Source organism: Marmota marmota, unplaced genomic scaffold (genome assembly GCF_001458135.2).
Source record: "Marmota marmota marmota unplaced genomic scaffold, marMar, whole genome shotgun sequence".
Lineage (NCBI taxonomy): Eukaryota > Metazoa > Chordata > Mammalia > Rodentia > Sciuridae > Marmota > Marmota marmota.
Window position 1 is genome coordinate 22,143,732 of NW_025999949.1, and position 16,572 is coordinate 22,160,303.

The following is a 16,572-nucleotide window of genomic DNA, read 5'->3' on the forward strand; positions in this document are numbered from 1 at the left end:
ACAAATCTTCACCATGATGGTTCCATTGTGATATATTTAACAACTCCTCCAAAAAAAGTCCCCCAATGAGCAGCTCCGTGGTCTGAAAGGGCAGGGAAACAGTCCAATGAGCATCACCGCAGAGGAGCCAATCAGCTAGATGTTGCTGGGGCCGAGGAGCCAATCAGCTAGATGTTGCTGGGGCCGCTGTGAGCCAATCATCAGCTGCAAACTTCCAGCTGCCACTTTGCTAAAATTTCAAGGCTGGTTATTTCAGGGGCAGCTGGTAGACACTGTCAGGTAACAGACATTTCCAAGTTCATTCCCAGCTGCGAAATCTGCCAGCTCTGTAGTATCCTAAGGATCAGGCTCTTGTCAGGAAATCCTGTGTTATCTCCTGAGCATTCTGTTGTTGAATGCTGCTGTCGGAAGGGACTCTTGTCATCAGGGTGCAGCCCATCCACATTTGAGTTCACTGGCGTTTTTATAGGGAGAGGTTTTTAGCACTGAGTTCAAAGGAATCACTTCTGTCCTTCCCCTGAGTTGATCAGAGCTTGGAGCACCTGCACTGTGAGTACCTGGGCTTCACTGGGGACAGTGCAGAGCTCAAGGGTCCACACGTTCTGTAGGATAAGAATGGAGATTGATAAGGTTGCTACATTCCCAGATACCATGCTGGTCCATGTAGCCAGACAGGGGCATGGAGTAGAGGGACAGATTGGGAGCACATCTCATAACAATCATGAGGTGCCCTGCTGTCCCCTCCTTGCCCTCCAGTCAGGATCTGATGGCACCCGCTGCTGTGATGTCTCTCCCAGCCCCTCATCTCAATCCCTCCATCCCTGTGTGCTATCTGCCATTCCACCTTCCCGCCTAGAGGGGGCGGTGTTGTCTCCTTCCTCTCCTCCTAACATCTCTTCTGCCCATTGCAAGTTTGACTCAGTCATCCTCCTGATGCTTTGCTCTGAGGCCCTCAGCTCCTGGGCATATTCCATCAAGTACTCCCTATAGCCTGCTAAACTCAGTTCCAGTGCCTCACTCAGGCCTCCACGGCCCTTGTCAAATTGACTGCCACAATCCAGGACTGTATACTGTGGTCACACTAGACCACATTCTTGCCTGTCCATGGCCTGGAGTTAGTTTCTGTGCTTGGCTTTCAATCACCCTGTGACAAATGCTTGAGACATCCATCTCGGCCAATCAAATGCTACCACCCTTCAGGACTCTGCTCAAAGGGCAGAGCCACCTCCCCTGGAGTCTGCCCTTTTGTATTTGAGTGTGGTTTGGTGAATGCAAATGCTCTTCTGTGTGCATGCCTTCTTATTTTACATGAATAGCTTGGTTACATTTCTCATGCTGCTTTGCTTTTTTCCCTAGGTACTAGATTCTCGAGTCCATCTCTCTTGCTGCCTCTCATTGCCTAACCGTGCTTCTTGTTCACCCCCATGGGAAGGACACACAGGCTGCTTCCAGCCCACTGGTTACACTGCAGTGACCTATAGTAACAGCACACCAGCATCTTCACACCACTTTTAAAGTTCTCTCCATGTGCCAGATGCCATCCTCACCCTATAATACTCTATGGGGAACTATTATTACCCCATTTCACAGATAAGGAAATAAAGGCACGGAGGAGGTTAGTAACCACATACAAGTTCTTTTTTAGACCTGTTGGTTATATGCCTAGGAGTAGTGTTGGGTGTGCCTGGTGGGGGTCGGGAGAATGCTCACAGGGTATTCACACCCTTCATTGAAGTAAGGAGAGCTATGTAAATTGGTGTGCATGGGTTCCTATATACCAGTCCCCATGTCAATTCAAAGATATAGATATACACTGAGCATAATACCTTTGGGAAAGATAGGAAAGAGAGGGCATAGACTTAAAAAAAATAAATGAGGTTCTTGGAAGAGCCAGTGGTCATGAAATCCCACGAACCAAAGAGAAGGATCAACTCGACTCTCCTCAAGGTTTCCCTGTTGAACCCTGACCTACCACCAGCCTGCATCCTTCTCTCTGCTTATCCTGTCAAACAAGTGGGCTCACTCCTGTCTTTTACCTGCCATGTTCCTTGCCAATATCGGTCACAGGACACTCAGCCCTAGCCTCCAGTCATGGTGACTTGGATGTTTGTGTTTTCTTCTGTCTTCTCCTGGGAACTCCCCAAGGGCAAGGTCTATCTTAGTTACATCAGAATCCTTAGAGACCAGGACTGTGCTTTAGAGACCAAAAGCAAGACTGTACACAGCAGGTACTCAGCATAGCATTGGCGGGCAGAGTGGACATGTAGGTGACTTAGACATCTGAGTTTATAGAAGGAAAAGCTACTTGTGAAGCAGCCCCTTACACACACATATGCACACACACACGTGCACACATGCACACACACACAATTGAAAACAAGAGAATTATAGAGAATAAAATATAATATTTTAGAAAAAGAAGTAATTTTGGAATAAGAAGTAAAATCCAGGCTCTGCAAACTTGGGAAAGTATTTTAGCCATTTTTGGACCATTTTCCTCATCTATAAAAGGGGGATAATTATATCTATTCCACAAGGTCATTGTGAAGAGGAAGGCACCCAGCATGCAGGAGCACCAAGGAGAACGCGGTTCCCAAGCGCTTCATAAACGGCACCTCTTCCGGCTCCCCATGCCACCACAGAGGAAGGCGGTGGACACTTGCTCTGTGGCTCCTAGCAAGCCCACTAATGTCTGCCCTTTCCCGTTTGTCCACAGCCCAGCATACCTTCCAGCTGAGAGCTCACATGTACCAAGCCCGGGGCCTCATCGCAGCTGACAGCAATGGACTTTCAGACCCTTTTGCCAAAGTCACATTCCTGTCCCACTGCCAGACCACAAAGGTAACCAGGGAACCAGCAACAGAGCCCAGGAAAGAAAAATCAGGAGCAGGTTGGGCACACCAGCATCAAGGGCGTGGGGTGTTTCTGACTCAGAAATAAATGTGAGCCAGGAAGGACCCTGGGAGGGTCTGTTGTTTCCCTGCAAGCCAATGTCCTGGGGCAGAGGGAGCAAGTGGTGAGGAACAAAAGAAGAATGGGGAGGGTGGAACCTGGCACCCCGAGGCACCTGCAGGAGTGCCAGGCCAGGGAGCCAGGTGGGGATTCAGCAAATGAGAAGGCACCGCAGACGACCCCCACGAGGCTCAGATCTGTCACGACTGGGGAAGAAAGTTCTAGTTTCACTGTCAGGGAGTTCTAGTGTTTGCATTCACCCTCTGGGAGGCTCTGCACACTTTGAACACCATTGTGCTTCAGAAACCCCCCTGCCCCTGATCCTCTCTGGAAAAGACTACTCTGTGGTGGGTGCTGTATTAAAGGGCTTTGAAGGGACATCTGTTCCTCTGCACTCCCGCCCTTTCCTATATGTGCAGTGCTAAGGTGTACAAAGGGCTCCTGGTGAGAAGTCCCGTAGGATGTTTTCTCATTGGGTTGTTCTCTGATTCGCTGTTTCGAGTGGGTTAAGCTCTGTAAAGAATCTCCCATCTCAGGTGGGTAAGACACAAAGAGCCCAGAGGTTACCTTCCAGCTCGTCTGCTCTATAGCTGTATGTCTTTGGGCAGATAGCACAACTCAGTTAACCTCAGGTTTGTCGCCTTAAAGTAGGGCTGCTGTGAAGAATTCAAATGTATAAAATGACTGATGGATAGTGGCCATTGTATTGGCTGATGTTGACCGGACTGACGTTTTTCTCCAAGCCTACGACCTGTTTGATGGATTAGGTTGCATTTTGATTTACAATGCACACACCGAGACCATGGTGTGAACTAACATCACATCCATTTACCCAGTTCCCATCGAGTGCCAGCTCTGTGTGAGTTCCAGAAGATGCCGGGCCAGACCCTGCTCCTGCCAGTGTGCTACCCAGGCACATCACAGTCCTCCAGACAGATGGGCCGACTCCACCATGCTAAGCCCCGCAGTGCAGAGCTGTACAAGTCCTGCAAGAGAAGGAGAGAAGGGTTCATTCTGTCTGGGAAGGCAATCAGGAGAGCCTCAAGGAAGGTGACTCCAACCTCATTCAGCACCTGAGAATGGAAACACACTAGAGCAGCAGACCGTTTTCTCCTTCCCGGGTTTCAAAGCCCAGGAATTGAGTGGACACCGAGGAACCCTGCCACCCAGGTCCCCTTTGCAAGCTCTCCCACTTGTTAGCTGTGTTATGTTAAACAAAACCCCCTTCAGATTCTTCCTCTGTGAATAGGAGGACAGTAGTGTTTATTACCCACCCCCAGAGTACAAATCACCCCGGATCGTGCCTGGCTTGTAACAGCTGCTATGCGATTACTTGTTGCCATTGAGGCTTCTGAACCAAAGCAAGGGAATTCTCAAACCATGGACCTGGGTCCCTTCTCTACTTGCCATAGCTGTGGGACGCCAGGTGCCCAGAGGTGACCCCGGGAATGGACAGTTGAGTGAGCTCCCGGCTGCCAGACAGTCATCCTTCTGTTTTGCATCTCTGACAGCATCTTCATTTGATTTCCATCCATATCTCAAGCAAGAGATGGATTTTGTTTATCAAATAATCATTTGAAAGGGAAACTAGGTTCTGATGAGCCCTGGATTTGCCTCCATAATTCTGAATCTAGTACTTCATTTTTGCTAATAGTAATAGTTATTTATCCAAAGCTCCCCATGTGCCAGGCATGAGGCTAAGCATTTTCTGTGCATTATTTGCCATATATCATTGCAGTCCAAATGGAGATGTTGGTGTTGTCTGGATTCTGCAGAGCAGGCAGGTGAGGCTCAGGCAAGACCCCCATGTACCACAGCTGGCGTGTGGTAGGCAATGGGTCTTTAAAAAGGTTTTGGTGCTGGGGATTGAACCCAGGCCATTGTGCATGCTAGACAACTACTCTACCACTTGGCTACATCCCCAGCCCTAAATGTTGATTTACTTATAAATGAGTACAGACTAGGATGGAGTGGGGAGGGGGTCAAAAGCATTCATTGAGCACCTGCTGTGTGCCTGGCTGTTAATACTTTTTATCTCAGACAAAGGTCGTAACAACTCCTCAAGTTAGGTGCTAACCCTATATAAATGAGGAAAACTCAGGTCTGGGGGTTAAATCACCTTCTTAAGTTAGATACAGGCTAGGTAATAAAACTATGATTCCATTCAGAGTTACCTGATTCTAAAGCTCTATTCTTTCCAGGGTATTTGAACCTCTCTTCAAAGTGTTAGCTAAGCATTGTCATGACCCCTAAATAATGATTCAACCCAGTAAAATGCATGACCTTTAAGGAAGCCCTTAAGAAATGAAAATAATCATGAATACCTTGGCAGAGAAGTGGGAGAATGAATTTTTATCTGGATGAGCCTTTGAGTACCTCTTGAAGGTGACTGTGGTCTTTTACACACAGAAGCAACTCCAAGGACAGGTCAGTACCCACTGGATACCAGACAAATAGCTATGAAGCACCTGCCTTGCACAAGATGCTGTGTTAGTGCCTAACGCTGGCCCTGGCACACTGTAAGTCCTGAATAAATACATGATGAATGAATGAATCAGTGAATAGTGGCCTCTGAAATCCTTCCAGCTGGCATTTACAGACTGGTGCTAAGGAAGACATCAAAATATTTCTGTAGGAAAGATGCTGTGAAGATGATATGTTGTTTCTGTATCACACCCTCAGGTGCATGCTACAAGAGGGATCACATGTCTATTTTCAAAAGCAATATTCAAACACGTGGTTCTTTGTGCTGACAGTCCCCGGCACTGAGTAACTTTGCATTGTTACTCCATAGCTCCTGATCATCGGTTGGTTAAAGCCCTTTTTATCCTGTCAGAAAAGTTAGATCTTCTCTGCAATGTCTAAAAGCTCAATGAGTCATAAAATACTCTGTCAAAACAGCAAGAAAGGGAGGAAACTGCTGAAACACACAATATTTTTATGACTCACCTAAAGATCAATAAAAATATCCTTTCATGGCCACAGTGAAAATGATTTTGATGCTGTAACTGAAGACAATTCCATGGAAAACTCTGACATAACAGTTTCATGTGACCTTTGGAGTCTGAGAAGTGAGTCCAGGTCTTAGTCCCAGACCTCCTGGAGAGAACGATAGCAGTACAGGCTCAGATCAGAGGTGCTGTGGAAATTTCCTCAGCCCCAATGGCTCCTGTGCTCCCTGCTCTTGCCAGGCCACCCATCTGACTGTGCATCCTGGAAGAGAGAGAGGTGGCCGACTCTCCCCAGGACTGTCCTCACCTAATTTAGCAGGGCTCTCCCATCCTGCAGACACCACCAGCCTTGAGCTCTGTGAAACGGACATATTTTCCAACATCCAGCTAAACAGAGAAGAGAACTCAAGTCCAAATATGCCCTCCCTTCTGAAGTTACCTCTGAGTGGCCTGGTGGGGGGCTGAGAGCCTCTCTCAGGTGACTCACTCATGACTCTGCACCAATTGTGCAAGCTGTTGTCATCTGACCTCTGGTTTCTCCCTCCTATCATGGGTGCAGCCAGCTGCCCACTTCACAGTTTGCTCCCATAGCAAACCTCATGGTAGGAGGATGCTGTGTAAAATGGGGAGGCTTCTTCTGAAGACCCTAAGCCATTCAAGTAGTCAATAAATATCCCCAACCCAGAATTCCATGGTAGGAACATTAGATTTAAACTCAACTTCAGGATATTTGATAACAACATTTTTTTTTTTTTTGCTCATAAGTGAAGAGCCACTAGATCACGCATCTTCAGTGTCCCATCCATAACATGACATAGAGTTAATAGGGCGTGTCTTTGGTGAGGGTGGATAAGACTGGCAGCCTGAGCTTTGGTGCCAGATGATCCAGTCCCTGTTCTAGCACCTGCTGGCTCTGGACAGTGAGCCTCATTTTCCTCATCTTTAAAATATGTATAAATATCTATTCCCAGAACTGCAGTGAGGTTTGAGCGAGACAGTGCTTGCACAGTGCAGTAGGAAGCACACAGTAAGTGCGCAATAAAGGTCTGCTAGTGTTATCATTGCTGCACGACTGTGAGGAATGAGTTGAGATGATTTATGCAATTTAAACATTGCTCTGCTGATGAAACTCATTAAGAATGTAGGCTCCTCCAGGGCAGGGAACCTTTGCATTCCCCTGGCATTGAGTGTATAGTAGCAGCTCAGTTTACATGACACTTGAATGCTGAATGGCTGCGCTGGATGGTGGCCATGGGCTCTCTTTGCCCTCCATATGTGTCTGTTGAATGACCCTTGGAGACCCCTGCAACCCAACTGAACGGCTCTTTTGGTTTCTCCCTCCAGATCATTTCCCAGACTCTCTCCCCCACCTGGAACCAGATGCTGCTGTTCAATGAGCTGGTGCTGCACGGAGAGGAGAGGGAGATAATGGCGTCCCCACCCCTCGTGGTGGTGGAGCTCTATGACAGCGATGCGGTGGTGAGTGTCCACAGGGCCAGCGCTAGCCCACGCTGCACTAACTTACTTTAAAGCAAATAAAGTCCTGGCATTGTGAGTAGTCACGGCCCTAGATGTGCCTTGCAGCAAAGTTGATTTCTGAAAACGAGGGTTTGCAGAGCCTGGACAATCGGTAACAACCAATTTACTTTTAAGGGTTCCCCCCACCCCTTAGGTTTCTCTTTAAATTGCAATTAAAATTGGGCCGAGTTAGAAAACTTTAGTCAACACACACTTCTCCAGGAAAATGATACTTGTATAAAGCAACCCCAGCTTGCCCGTGTTATTGCCATAATGGCCACACCTTTTGAAAATAGGAGGTTGTTATTGCTCTCACCCAGCAAAGATTCCCTGTCCTGGTCTCTCTTTTGCATGGCTGAAGCTTCCAGGCCCCACAATAAATGTTCATCCTTGACCCTTTCTCTGCTATCATGGAAAACAAACTTCTTCCTCTCCAAAGATGTTTGTGTTCTGAAATTTGGGATAGATTGAAAAGCTTACTGGAGGATTTTTTTTTAACAAAGACAAATCCTATTTTTTAAATTAAGAAGTCTAAAATGAAAGGCAAAGCTTTATTTCTTTTATTTGATGTCTCTGCCTCCTCAGAGGGTTGCAGAAGCTCAAATCTACAAAGTTCAGCCATTGTTCCAAGAAGCATTTCCAAAGCTTCCTCACTCCTCAGAGCAACACTGACAGCCTGGCCCTGGGCCAAGGTCAGGAGAGAACCAGGGCCTGAGAATTACAGAAGGGGAACAGAGGCCTCAGAGAGCTGGAGCCCCCTCCTGGTTTTCCAGAAGAGAAGACAGAAAGGTCAAATGCCCTCCTTAAGGTCACTGGAGAACAAAGCCAGGACTTGAACTTGGGTCTGCTATGCTCATTTCTTTTCTGCACACAGATGGCTAGTAGGGCAGTCTCCCCCATAGGTTCTTCATGTCACTCCATCCCTCTGGGTCCCATCCCTCCTCTGTAAATTGGGGCTAGATGTACATATTTGTGAAAGATGACTTCTCCTGTTCAGGCTGTAGAGCTGATTTTCTGTAGGAAGGGTCACAAAATAAAAATCCTTTCAATTTTGTTCCCAGTAACACACTCACAGTCCTAAGTGCTTGTTTCCTGTTTGAAAAGCAATCAAGCATCTTTGAAAGGCCTGCTCCTCCAGCGCTGGCTGGCTGGCTGTTTTCCCATCACTACTTGGTAGTTTTCCACTGCCCTTCTAGATCTGCACCCAGGCACAGTCCTTCTCAGCTTGACCCTAAGCCAAATCCTTTCCAGAAAACTCAAGCTTACCTTCTAGAATCCAAAAGGAAAAAGAAACATGGAGACAGAGAAAATATGAAAGTTCACATGTCCCTCCTGGAAAAATTGTTCGCAAAGCTTCATCCATGGGGGTCGAACCCAGTAGGAAACAATGAAAAGTTCATTTCTTTTCCTGCCCTAGGGAAAGCCAGAGTACTTGGGTGCCACGGTGGCTGCTCCAGTTGTGAAGCTGGCTGGCCAGGACTATGAGCCCCCCAGGCTGTGCTATCACCCTATCTTTTGTGGGAGCATCTCTGGAGGGGACCTCCTTGCTGTGTTTGAACTGCTGCAGGTAAGGCATCCAGATGTGGCGTCTGCACTAGATGTCTATCAGGTCTACCTGGCCAGAGAAGTGGCTTCCCTAGAAATGTCACTTCAGTGAAGCTCTGCCTGCTTCCTCCCCGCTACCCCATGACTGGAGCTATCTCCTTCTGGAGGTAGAACTTAAGAACTCAGGTGACCTGGGCTGTTCTTAGAACCCCTGTACTCCTTACTGATCAGAGTCCTAGGATGAAAAGTCCTTATGGATTTGGTCATTGATGCTTGGGTAGCCCCATGTGTGAGTCCCTGAACCCCATGTGGATCATGAGTGGACACAAAAGGGGAAGGCAGGGAACATTTGGGGCACTTACCACACGCCCAGGGTTGTGTTTGCCTTCATCTCACTAGATGTCCCTGAAGCCTGCTGAGATGGGTATCATGGTTCTCATTTGACAGGGAGTGAACTGAGGATTCAGCAGTTGGCTGACTAGTTCATCATGCAGCTAGTTGGAGGTTGAGCTGAGAGTTGAACTTAGACCTGTAAAGCCTTTTGCTTCTTCCACTGCCTCAGTTTCCCAAGGACAAAGGGCTCCTAGTCCTTCTCACTGAGACCTAGGAGGATTTTGAATGTGTGGAGGAAGACTTTCAGAAAGCAGAGGCAGGAGATTGGGAAGGGAAGCTGAGCCCCTACACGTTGCTGTCCAGTAGAGAACCAAATAGGATGCAGAGGACAAATAGGTGAGCAGGTGGACTGCAGCAGAGATTTCTCTCATGGGCCTCTCACTCACTGCCATACACGGAGGGCAGGTGGCATTTCACCTTTGGGTCAGACCAATCCTGCCTTAGTCCTTTCAGGCTGCTTTAAGAGGCTTTGACCATCATCTGGTTTACCCCACTTAAGAAAAAAACTCTTAGGGACAGAATGGCTGTTTTGGAGAAATAGTGTGCTATCAGGGAAACTGAGTCCAGGAGCACTCTGGGAGGATGGAGTAGAGAGAACCCAAGCATTAGCTCCAGTTCTGTATGGTTACATCTGGGAAGGCAGGAGAATAAGACTAGAAAATTCTACAATCTACAAATAGTAGGTTCTGGGATTCCAGGCTGATAAAACAAGTGATTCCAGTCGAACCAGAGGAAGCCAGACAGACGTGTGTTGCACAGAGGTGTGGACGGTCAGAACCCAAGGCAACTTTTGAAACCAGCTGATCCAGGGTGACTTTCCATGTAGGGCAAGGGGCACTAGTTTTTACTAAGCAACATGGTGTTTCCTTTTTAAAAACGAAGATGTGTCCAATAAAAAAAAAATGGTATCTGGATAATGGTGCAGGTGGTAAAGAAGTTGGAGGAATGGCTGACTCAGGAACACTAGATCTAGTCCAACACTCCTACCTGGCAGGAGAGAAAGCTAAGGCTCAAGGTTAGCAGACTTGGAGTCAGGCAACTGTCTCAGAAGCACGAAGCTGCCTTCGTGAGTGCTCTGGGCTTGAGTCCCCTTGACTGTCAATGAGGGGCTGGGCAAGTTGATCACCAAGGCCTTCCGAGGCTCAGCCCTCTGTCCCATGGTCCCACCTCCCCTTCTCCCTCAGTGCTGAGCTGGGGCACTGTTGAGAGCCCCTGCTGCTTCCTGACAGCTGGCTTAATAGAGGAAGCATCCTCCGAGGTAAGAAGCTTAAGAGATACAATTCATTAGGGCTTCATTAGAAATTCTCATTTCATCGCTTGTTCAGTAAGTAATTTGATCATCAGTGCTATCTTAACATGCAGATCTCATACAAGTGGAGAGGATGGGGACTGGAAATTCCTTCGTCTGTCACCAGCCCATGCTCAGTTTCTTCTGTGGATGGCTTCCTTGAGCTTCTGCATCTCCACTGCTGAAGCACTTCCCTGACACGGAAGAGTTTAGTAGCTTGCTTCTTCTATGTACCAGATTAAATCCATCAATTCCACATTTCTTACTGTACACACCACGTGGCCTCTTGACGCCACACCTCTTGACCCCACAACACTCCTGAGTCCTGATCTCACAACACAAACTCTCACTCTTCGGATGGCCTCTGTGTGACCTTCCTGTTTTAAAGGTGCAGTTATTAATGAGTGAATGATTTACCAGTCTTGGCTTTACAGACACCACTCGTGCGCTGATCCTCATATTTCATAAGACCTTCCAGCGGAGGCCCCACTCAGGCCCTGAAGAGGTCTCAAGCCATCAACTTGATCAGGGCCCCACGTGGCCTCTTCTGTGGCCAGCAGGCCAGCAGGAGAGCAAGGGTTGCCCTAGCTCTTGCCCGGGCTGCATCACCTGCTTCTGCGTGACCTCAGTGTAGATGTGTAGGCTGTTTCTGGCTTTGCCACAAACTTGTTATTTGAACTTGGGTCGGGTAAATTTCCTCTGGAGTCTTTATTTATTTATTTTTTGCTGCCTTCCGAAGGTATCTTTCCACTTCTTGGGCTTCTCTTTCTCTGTAGAAAAGTTGGGTATTGCTCTTATTATTGCTCCTTAAAAAGTAGTTTTTTTTTTTCTCTTCTCTGATTATTTTTAAGGTATTTTCCTGTATGTTTGGTTTTCAGCAGTTTTACTGTGTGGTGTTAAAGTGGAAATTTCTTTGTCTCCACCCTGGTTTTTTAGAGCTTCTGAAACTATGGTTCGATGTTTCTAATTAGTTTTGGAAAATTATCAGTCATTATATCTTCAAATACTGCTTCTGCTCCATCCTCCTCCCTCGAGTCCTTGCCTCTCCTCTGTCCCCTCCCCTGTGATTCCAATTACGTGTACACCGGAACTTTTAATTTATGCTCTACGCCTCTCATTCTTTTATGTGTTATTTACCCTTTTATCTCTGAGCTTTATTCTAGCCACCATAATGATCTGTCTTCCAGTTCATTTTCTCTGCATTTGATCTTTTTCTTTTTACCCATTCATTAATTTCTTTTTTCCAGTCAGCATATTTTTATCATACAATTTCCTTTTTCTTCCTTTTTACTATAGATTTTAGTCTCCTCTTGAAATTCCTGGGCTGGGGCTGTAGCTCAATGGTAGAGTGCTTGCCTAGCATGAGTGAACCTTGGGTTGTAGGCCCTGCTAGGAAAAAAAGACAAGAGAAAAAAATTCTTTTTTTTTATTTTTTATTTATTTCTTTATTTATTTTTATTGGTTGTTCAAAACATTACAAAGCTCTTGACATATTTCATACATTTGATTCAAGTGGGTTTTGAACTCCCAATTTTACCCCAAATACAGATTGCAGAATCACATCGGTTACACATCCACATTTTTACATGGGGCTGGGGATGTGGCTCAAGCGGTAGCGCGCTTGCCTGGCATGCGTGCGGCCAGGGTTCGATCCTCAGCACCACATACAAACAGAGAAAAAAATTCTTAACCTCCTGTTGAGCGGATTAAGCATTGTTATTTTAGAGTTCGTGTGTGATTACCACATTATCTAAATCCTCTAAGGTCTGTTTCTTTGGTTGCTGTTTCTCTTGGATTTTAATCACTGTAAGAAAAATATTGTAGTTACTATACTATAAAATACTGTAGTTACTATAAACTATATATATAGTATATATACTATATACTAAATATTGCATGTTAGTAGCACCAGCAGCTATACTTTATCACATGCTAGATATTGCATATATCAATATTCAGGGAAAATTTGGGCCCTCACTGAAGTATTTTGAAACCACTAGCAATCTTAGATCATCTGTAATTAAGACGATTTGAAGCTGAGCTTCAATATTTGCAAAAATCAGTGGATTTCCAGTTTACCCTTACTCCAAGAGAACTTCGGTGTGCCAGAAAGTGTGCTAAGTACCTTGCATGCTGTCTCAGCAGTTCTTCTCAGCAACTCTGTGAGGTCGACATTACTACCTTCATATTATGAATGATAAAACTGGGAGTTAGAGATACTTAGTAACGTGTTCAAGTTCACCCAGTGAACAAGTGAGGGAGCCCCACCCTTGGTCCCTCACCACTGCCCTCAACGTGGATGAAATGGAAGGACAGATGATGGGCTGAGGGAGACAGAGAGGAGAAAGTCTTCTGAGCACCAGTTTCAGATGGGCAGGGCGGGGCTGGGGCTGGGGTCAAGCCTGGCTCTGTTAGTGGGCTCCTCCTTAAATTTTGCATCTGATATCTCACCTGCCGCCCCCTTGTCCACCCTGTAGCTGGACCTCCTTTTAAGTCCCCAGGTTTTATCTCCATTGGGACATTGGAGCAGGCTGGTCACCCCATTCTGCTCACCCCAACTGTTAGTATTTCACTTTCCTGGAGGTCCTCTGTTTTCCCTGGCGCTGCGTGCTGATCGGCTTCAGAGCATGTGGCTTTGTAGGCCAGCCAGCCACAGGCCCATTTCACTGTGAAGCTTGATCTTAGCTGTTGGCAAATTCATTCGGTCCCCACCATGCTGTAGGTCCTGAGAGGGCTGGGCTGAAGCTTCTTTAGGGCACTGCCCATGCTGCCATGTCAGCACTCCCAGGACGAGGAAGCATGAGGTCTTTAGGAGGCACATTAGTAGCGCCAGCAGAGCCTGGGAAGGGTGTAGGTGTGGAGGGAGGGATGGAGACAGGATGGTTAATGCCCCACAGCCCAGTGCAACAACCAAGACTGACAATGGTGAGTTATTTCAAAATAGCTAGGAGACAGGATTTTGAATGTTCCCACATATTCATCTCAGGTGGTAGATGTGCCAATTACCTTGATCTGATCATTTACCCTTTGTATATAGGTATCAAAATGTCACACTGTACCCCATAAATATGTGCAATTTTTATGTGTCAATTAAAATGAAAATCTAATAAAACACTTACCCAGAGGCAGCTTCTCCCACGTCACCATCTTGGCTATTTTGTGGTTTTTATGGTTGGAGCCAGAAACAATTAGCTTCCCCAGTGAGGTGGTTTCTGCAGCCATGCTGCCCGCCACGCTGCCCACTCCGGTGTGCCAGGCAATGCTGAGTAATTCATCCTCCTCGTGCCAGCTCCTTTATCTGGATCCTTCTGCAGCCTAGTTATCTTGGGCCTATTTGGCTTTTTGCAGAATCTGCTTTTCTTTTTCTGAGCTTTCTTCTAATTAGCTTAACCACATCTGTCGTTGCCAACTAGAATATGTCTGAAAAAGGAACGGGGCTGTGTTTGTGCCTCGCAGGTTTTGATGAGCAATCAAGCTCTTTCTAGCATACGGAGCTGATGTGTCAGTTGGCCAGTAAACATTTATCAAGAACGTACTGTATATGGAGCACCACTTGAGGAGCTTTGAGAATGAGAAGAAGTAAACAAATCCTGTAGGTTGTTCAGGCAAAGCATCCCAGTGAGGTGAAACACTGGCTCCAAGGCAAAGTTTAATGGAACGTTTGATTCCTGAGGGGGTAATAGATCATCTGAGGCTCAAAGAGAAAAAGTAACTTGTGCAAGGTCACACAGTAGAGTTTGATTTCCAGACTCAGTCCTCTAATTTCTACACTAAACCTATATGGAGGGTACTCTGCATGCAAAGAATGCAAGGGCAGGAAAATGACCACAGGAGCTGGGAACAAGTCAGGAAAGGTTGAAAGATGTGTGTGGTAAGCAGGTCTTGAAGGCAGTGTAGGGTGGCCCATTCAGGAGAAAGACCCTGTCCTTAGTGACATCCTCCAGTCTTTTTGTGGGAGATGTCAATACAGTTGTCTTCCTGTATAACCCCAAGGGCAGAAGAAATGACACGTCTTCCTCCTGAGTTCTGCCTTCAAAAAACATCATGTTCAGCTCACTGATTAAGAAGTAGTTGCTGTTTCATCAAATCTGAATCTCTTTGTAGTGGTGCATTACCCCTTTTCTGAGGTCTTGACAATCTAGAGTTGGGGGAATAGGCAGGACTCATAGTTTCAGAATAAAAACGAATTTCTTTCTCCATTTCACGGCTGTAGTTCCTGTGGAATTTCATCAAGTTGTGAGGGTCTTCCTCTTTGTCTTGCTTTTCTCCCTCTGTGCCGTGGGGCTTCCTGAAGGCTACATCTTATCAACCTGCAACACACACTGAGTGCCACTTTGGAAGTAATGCATTTGTCAATGAATAGATAAAGTTGGTAAACTGCATGGTCCTTGTTGCATTTCAAGTTGACAAAACTGCCATGTTTTACAGAGGCAGGGATCACATGGCTCTGTCCATCTTCCTCGCTCCTCTCCAGCCCTCTCATCTGCCCCTATTTTGTGTGGCAGGTCCCCCCCACTGGGCTTCAAGGGCTTCCTCCCATCGACCCACCAGACTTCTCCCAGATCTACCCAGTTCCTGCCAACATTCGGCCAGTGCTGAGTAAATACCGTGTGGAGGTAGGACTCAGGACCCGGGACTTGGCAGTGGTCCTGTCTACACTGTGAGAGGGGCAGTGTGGGTGGATGGTTGACCCCGGGCAGCCCCCATCGGGCTTGCACCAGACGGAGTTCAGGCCTGGAAGCACGCTGTGGTTCTGGGGGTCAAGGCACACTCCCACCATCTCCAGGGTATTCACGTGGGTCCCTGGGACTGTGGGTGACAGCTCTGGGGTCCTCTCCTCAGGTGCTCTTCTGGGGAGTCCGTGAAATGAAGAAGGTGCAGCTTCTGTCCGTGGACCGGCCGCAGGTCCTCATCGAGTGTGGGGGACGGGGAGTGAAGTCCTGCGTGATCCAGAGCTACAAGAACAACCCCAACTTCAGCGTCCAGGCAGATGCCTTCGAAGTGGTGCGTCCCTTCTGCTGCCCCACCCATGGCCCCGCCCACGCCACACCTCAGCCGCCGCACCCCACCCCTTCCTCTGCTTGGCTAGGGAAGAAATCTCGCGGTTGCGGGTGTCCATTGCCTAAAAGAAGGAGCAGTCTAATTGCAAAAAGCCAGAATTTCAGAATAAGAAAGTAGACGTTTGCGATTGTTGTTTTTGACGTTTTGGGGTATAGATCACACAGTAAATCAAAACAGGTTGAAACACTTTTGCTGAGAATAGTGGTTCCTGAAGTTTGGCCCCAGTTCATGCCCAGCAACATCATCTAGGAATGCGCAGTTCCAGCACATTCTCAGATCCTCTCCCAGTACCTGAACTGGAAGCTGGTGAGGGTGGGGCCCAGCGTCTCTGGTTAAACAAGCCCTCCAGGTGGACCCAACACACGTGACAGTCTTAGAACCACCAGTCTATCAAAACTTATTTTAATGGCTCAATTAAAAAAACAAACATTATTTGTTCTTAGAATGTCGGTAGTTTGCACGTACACTTATGCTTCTAAAGTGATGTGCGTGGAGACCTGCACTTTATTTATTTCAATATACTTTTGTGTTCTGATTTGGAACTAACTAAAAGGAGTGATTTTGCTGTGTCCCACCCCATCAGCACCATGGGACACATGATGATAACTTAGGGAAGACTACAGTTGAGGACCGTGCACATTGTTTGCAAACTTTTCACGTGGCCTTCACTAAGCCTCACGGGCCACCAGGGGAAACAACTGCACAGGGCACTATCCCCACACCCTCATTCCTCCTTAAATGGCTTGACTCTCATCTGACATATTGGGGCTGAGTAGTCTGTCATTTGAAGGAGACTTCCACTGGCCAATAATGGCAACATAAGAGCATTGAAAACGCTGCTCTAGAGAAGAGGTGTTTACAGTT

At 47.0% G+C, this 16,572-nt stretch overlaps 1 protein-coding gene across 2 annotated transcripts in view; it reads left to right on the forward strand.

The window, feature by feature from the left end:
* Positions 1-16,572, forward strand: part of Fer1l6 (fer-1 like family member 6) — a 133,697-nt gene that overhangs the window by 68,994 nt on the left and 48,131 nt on the right. For both annotated transcript variants that reach the window (XM_015486290.2, XM_048802091.1), the window contains exons 20-24: positions 2,717-2,841; positions 7,248-7,382; positions 8,839-8,988; positions 15,153-15,263; positions 15,490-15,651. In XM_015486290.2, coding sequence (XP_015341776.1) covers positions 2,717-2,841; positions 7,248-7,382; positions 8,839-8,988; positions 15,153-15,263; positions 15,490-15,651 — 683 coding nt within the window. The remainder of the gene's footprint in view (positions 1-2,716; positions 2,842-7,247; positions 7,383-8,838; positions 8,989-15,152; positions 15,264-15,489; positions 15,652-16,572) is intronic.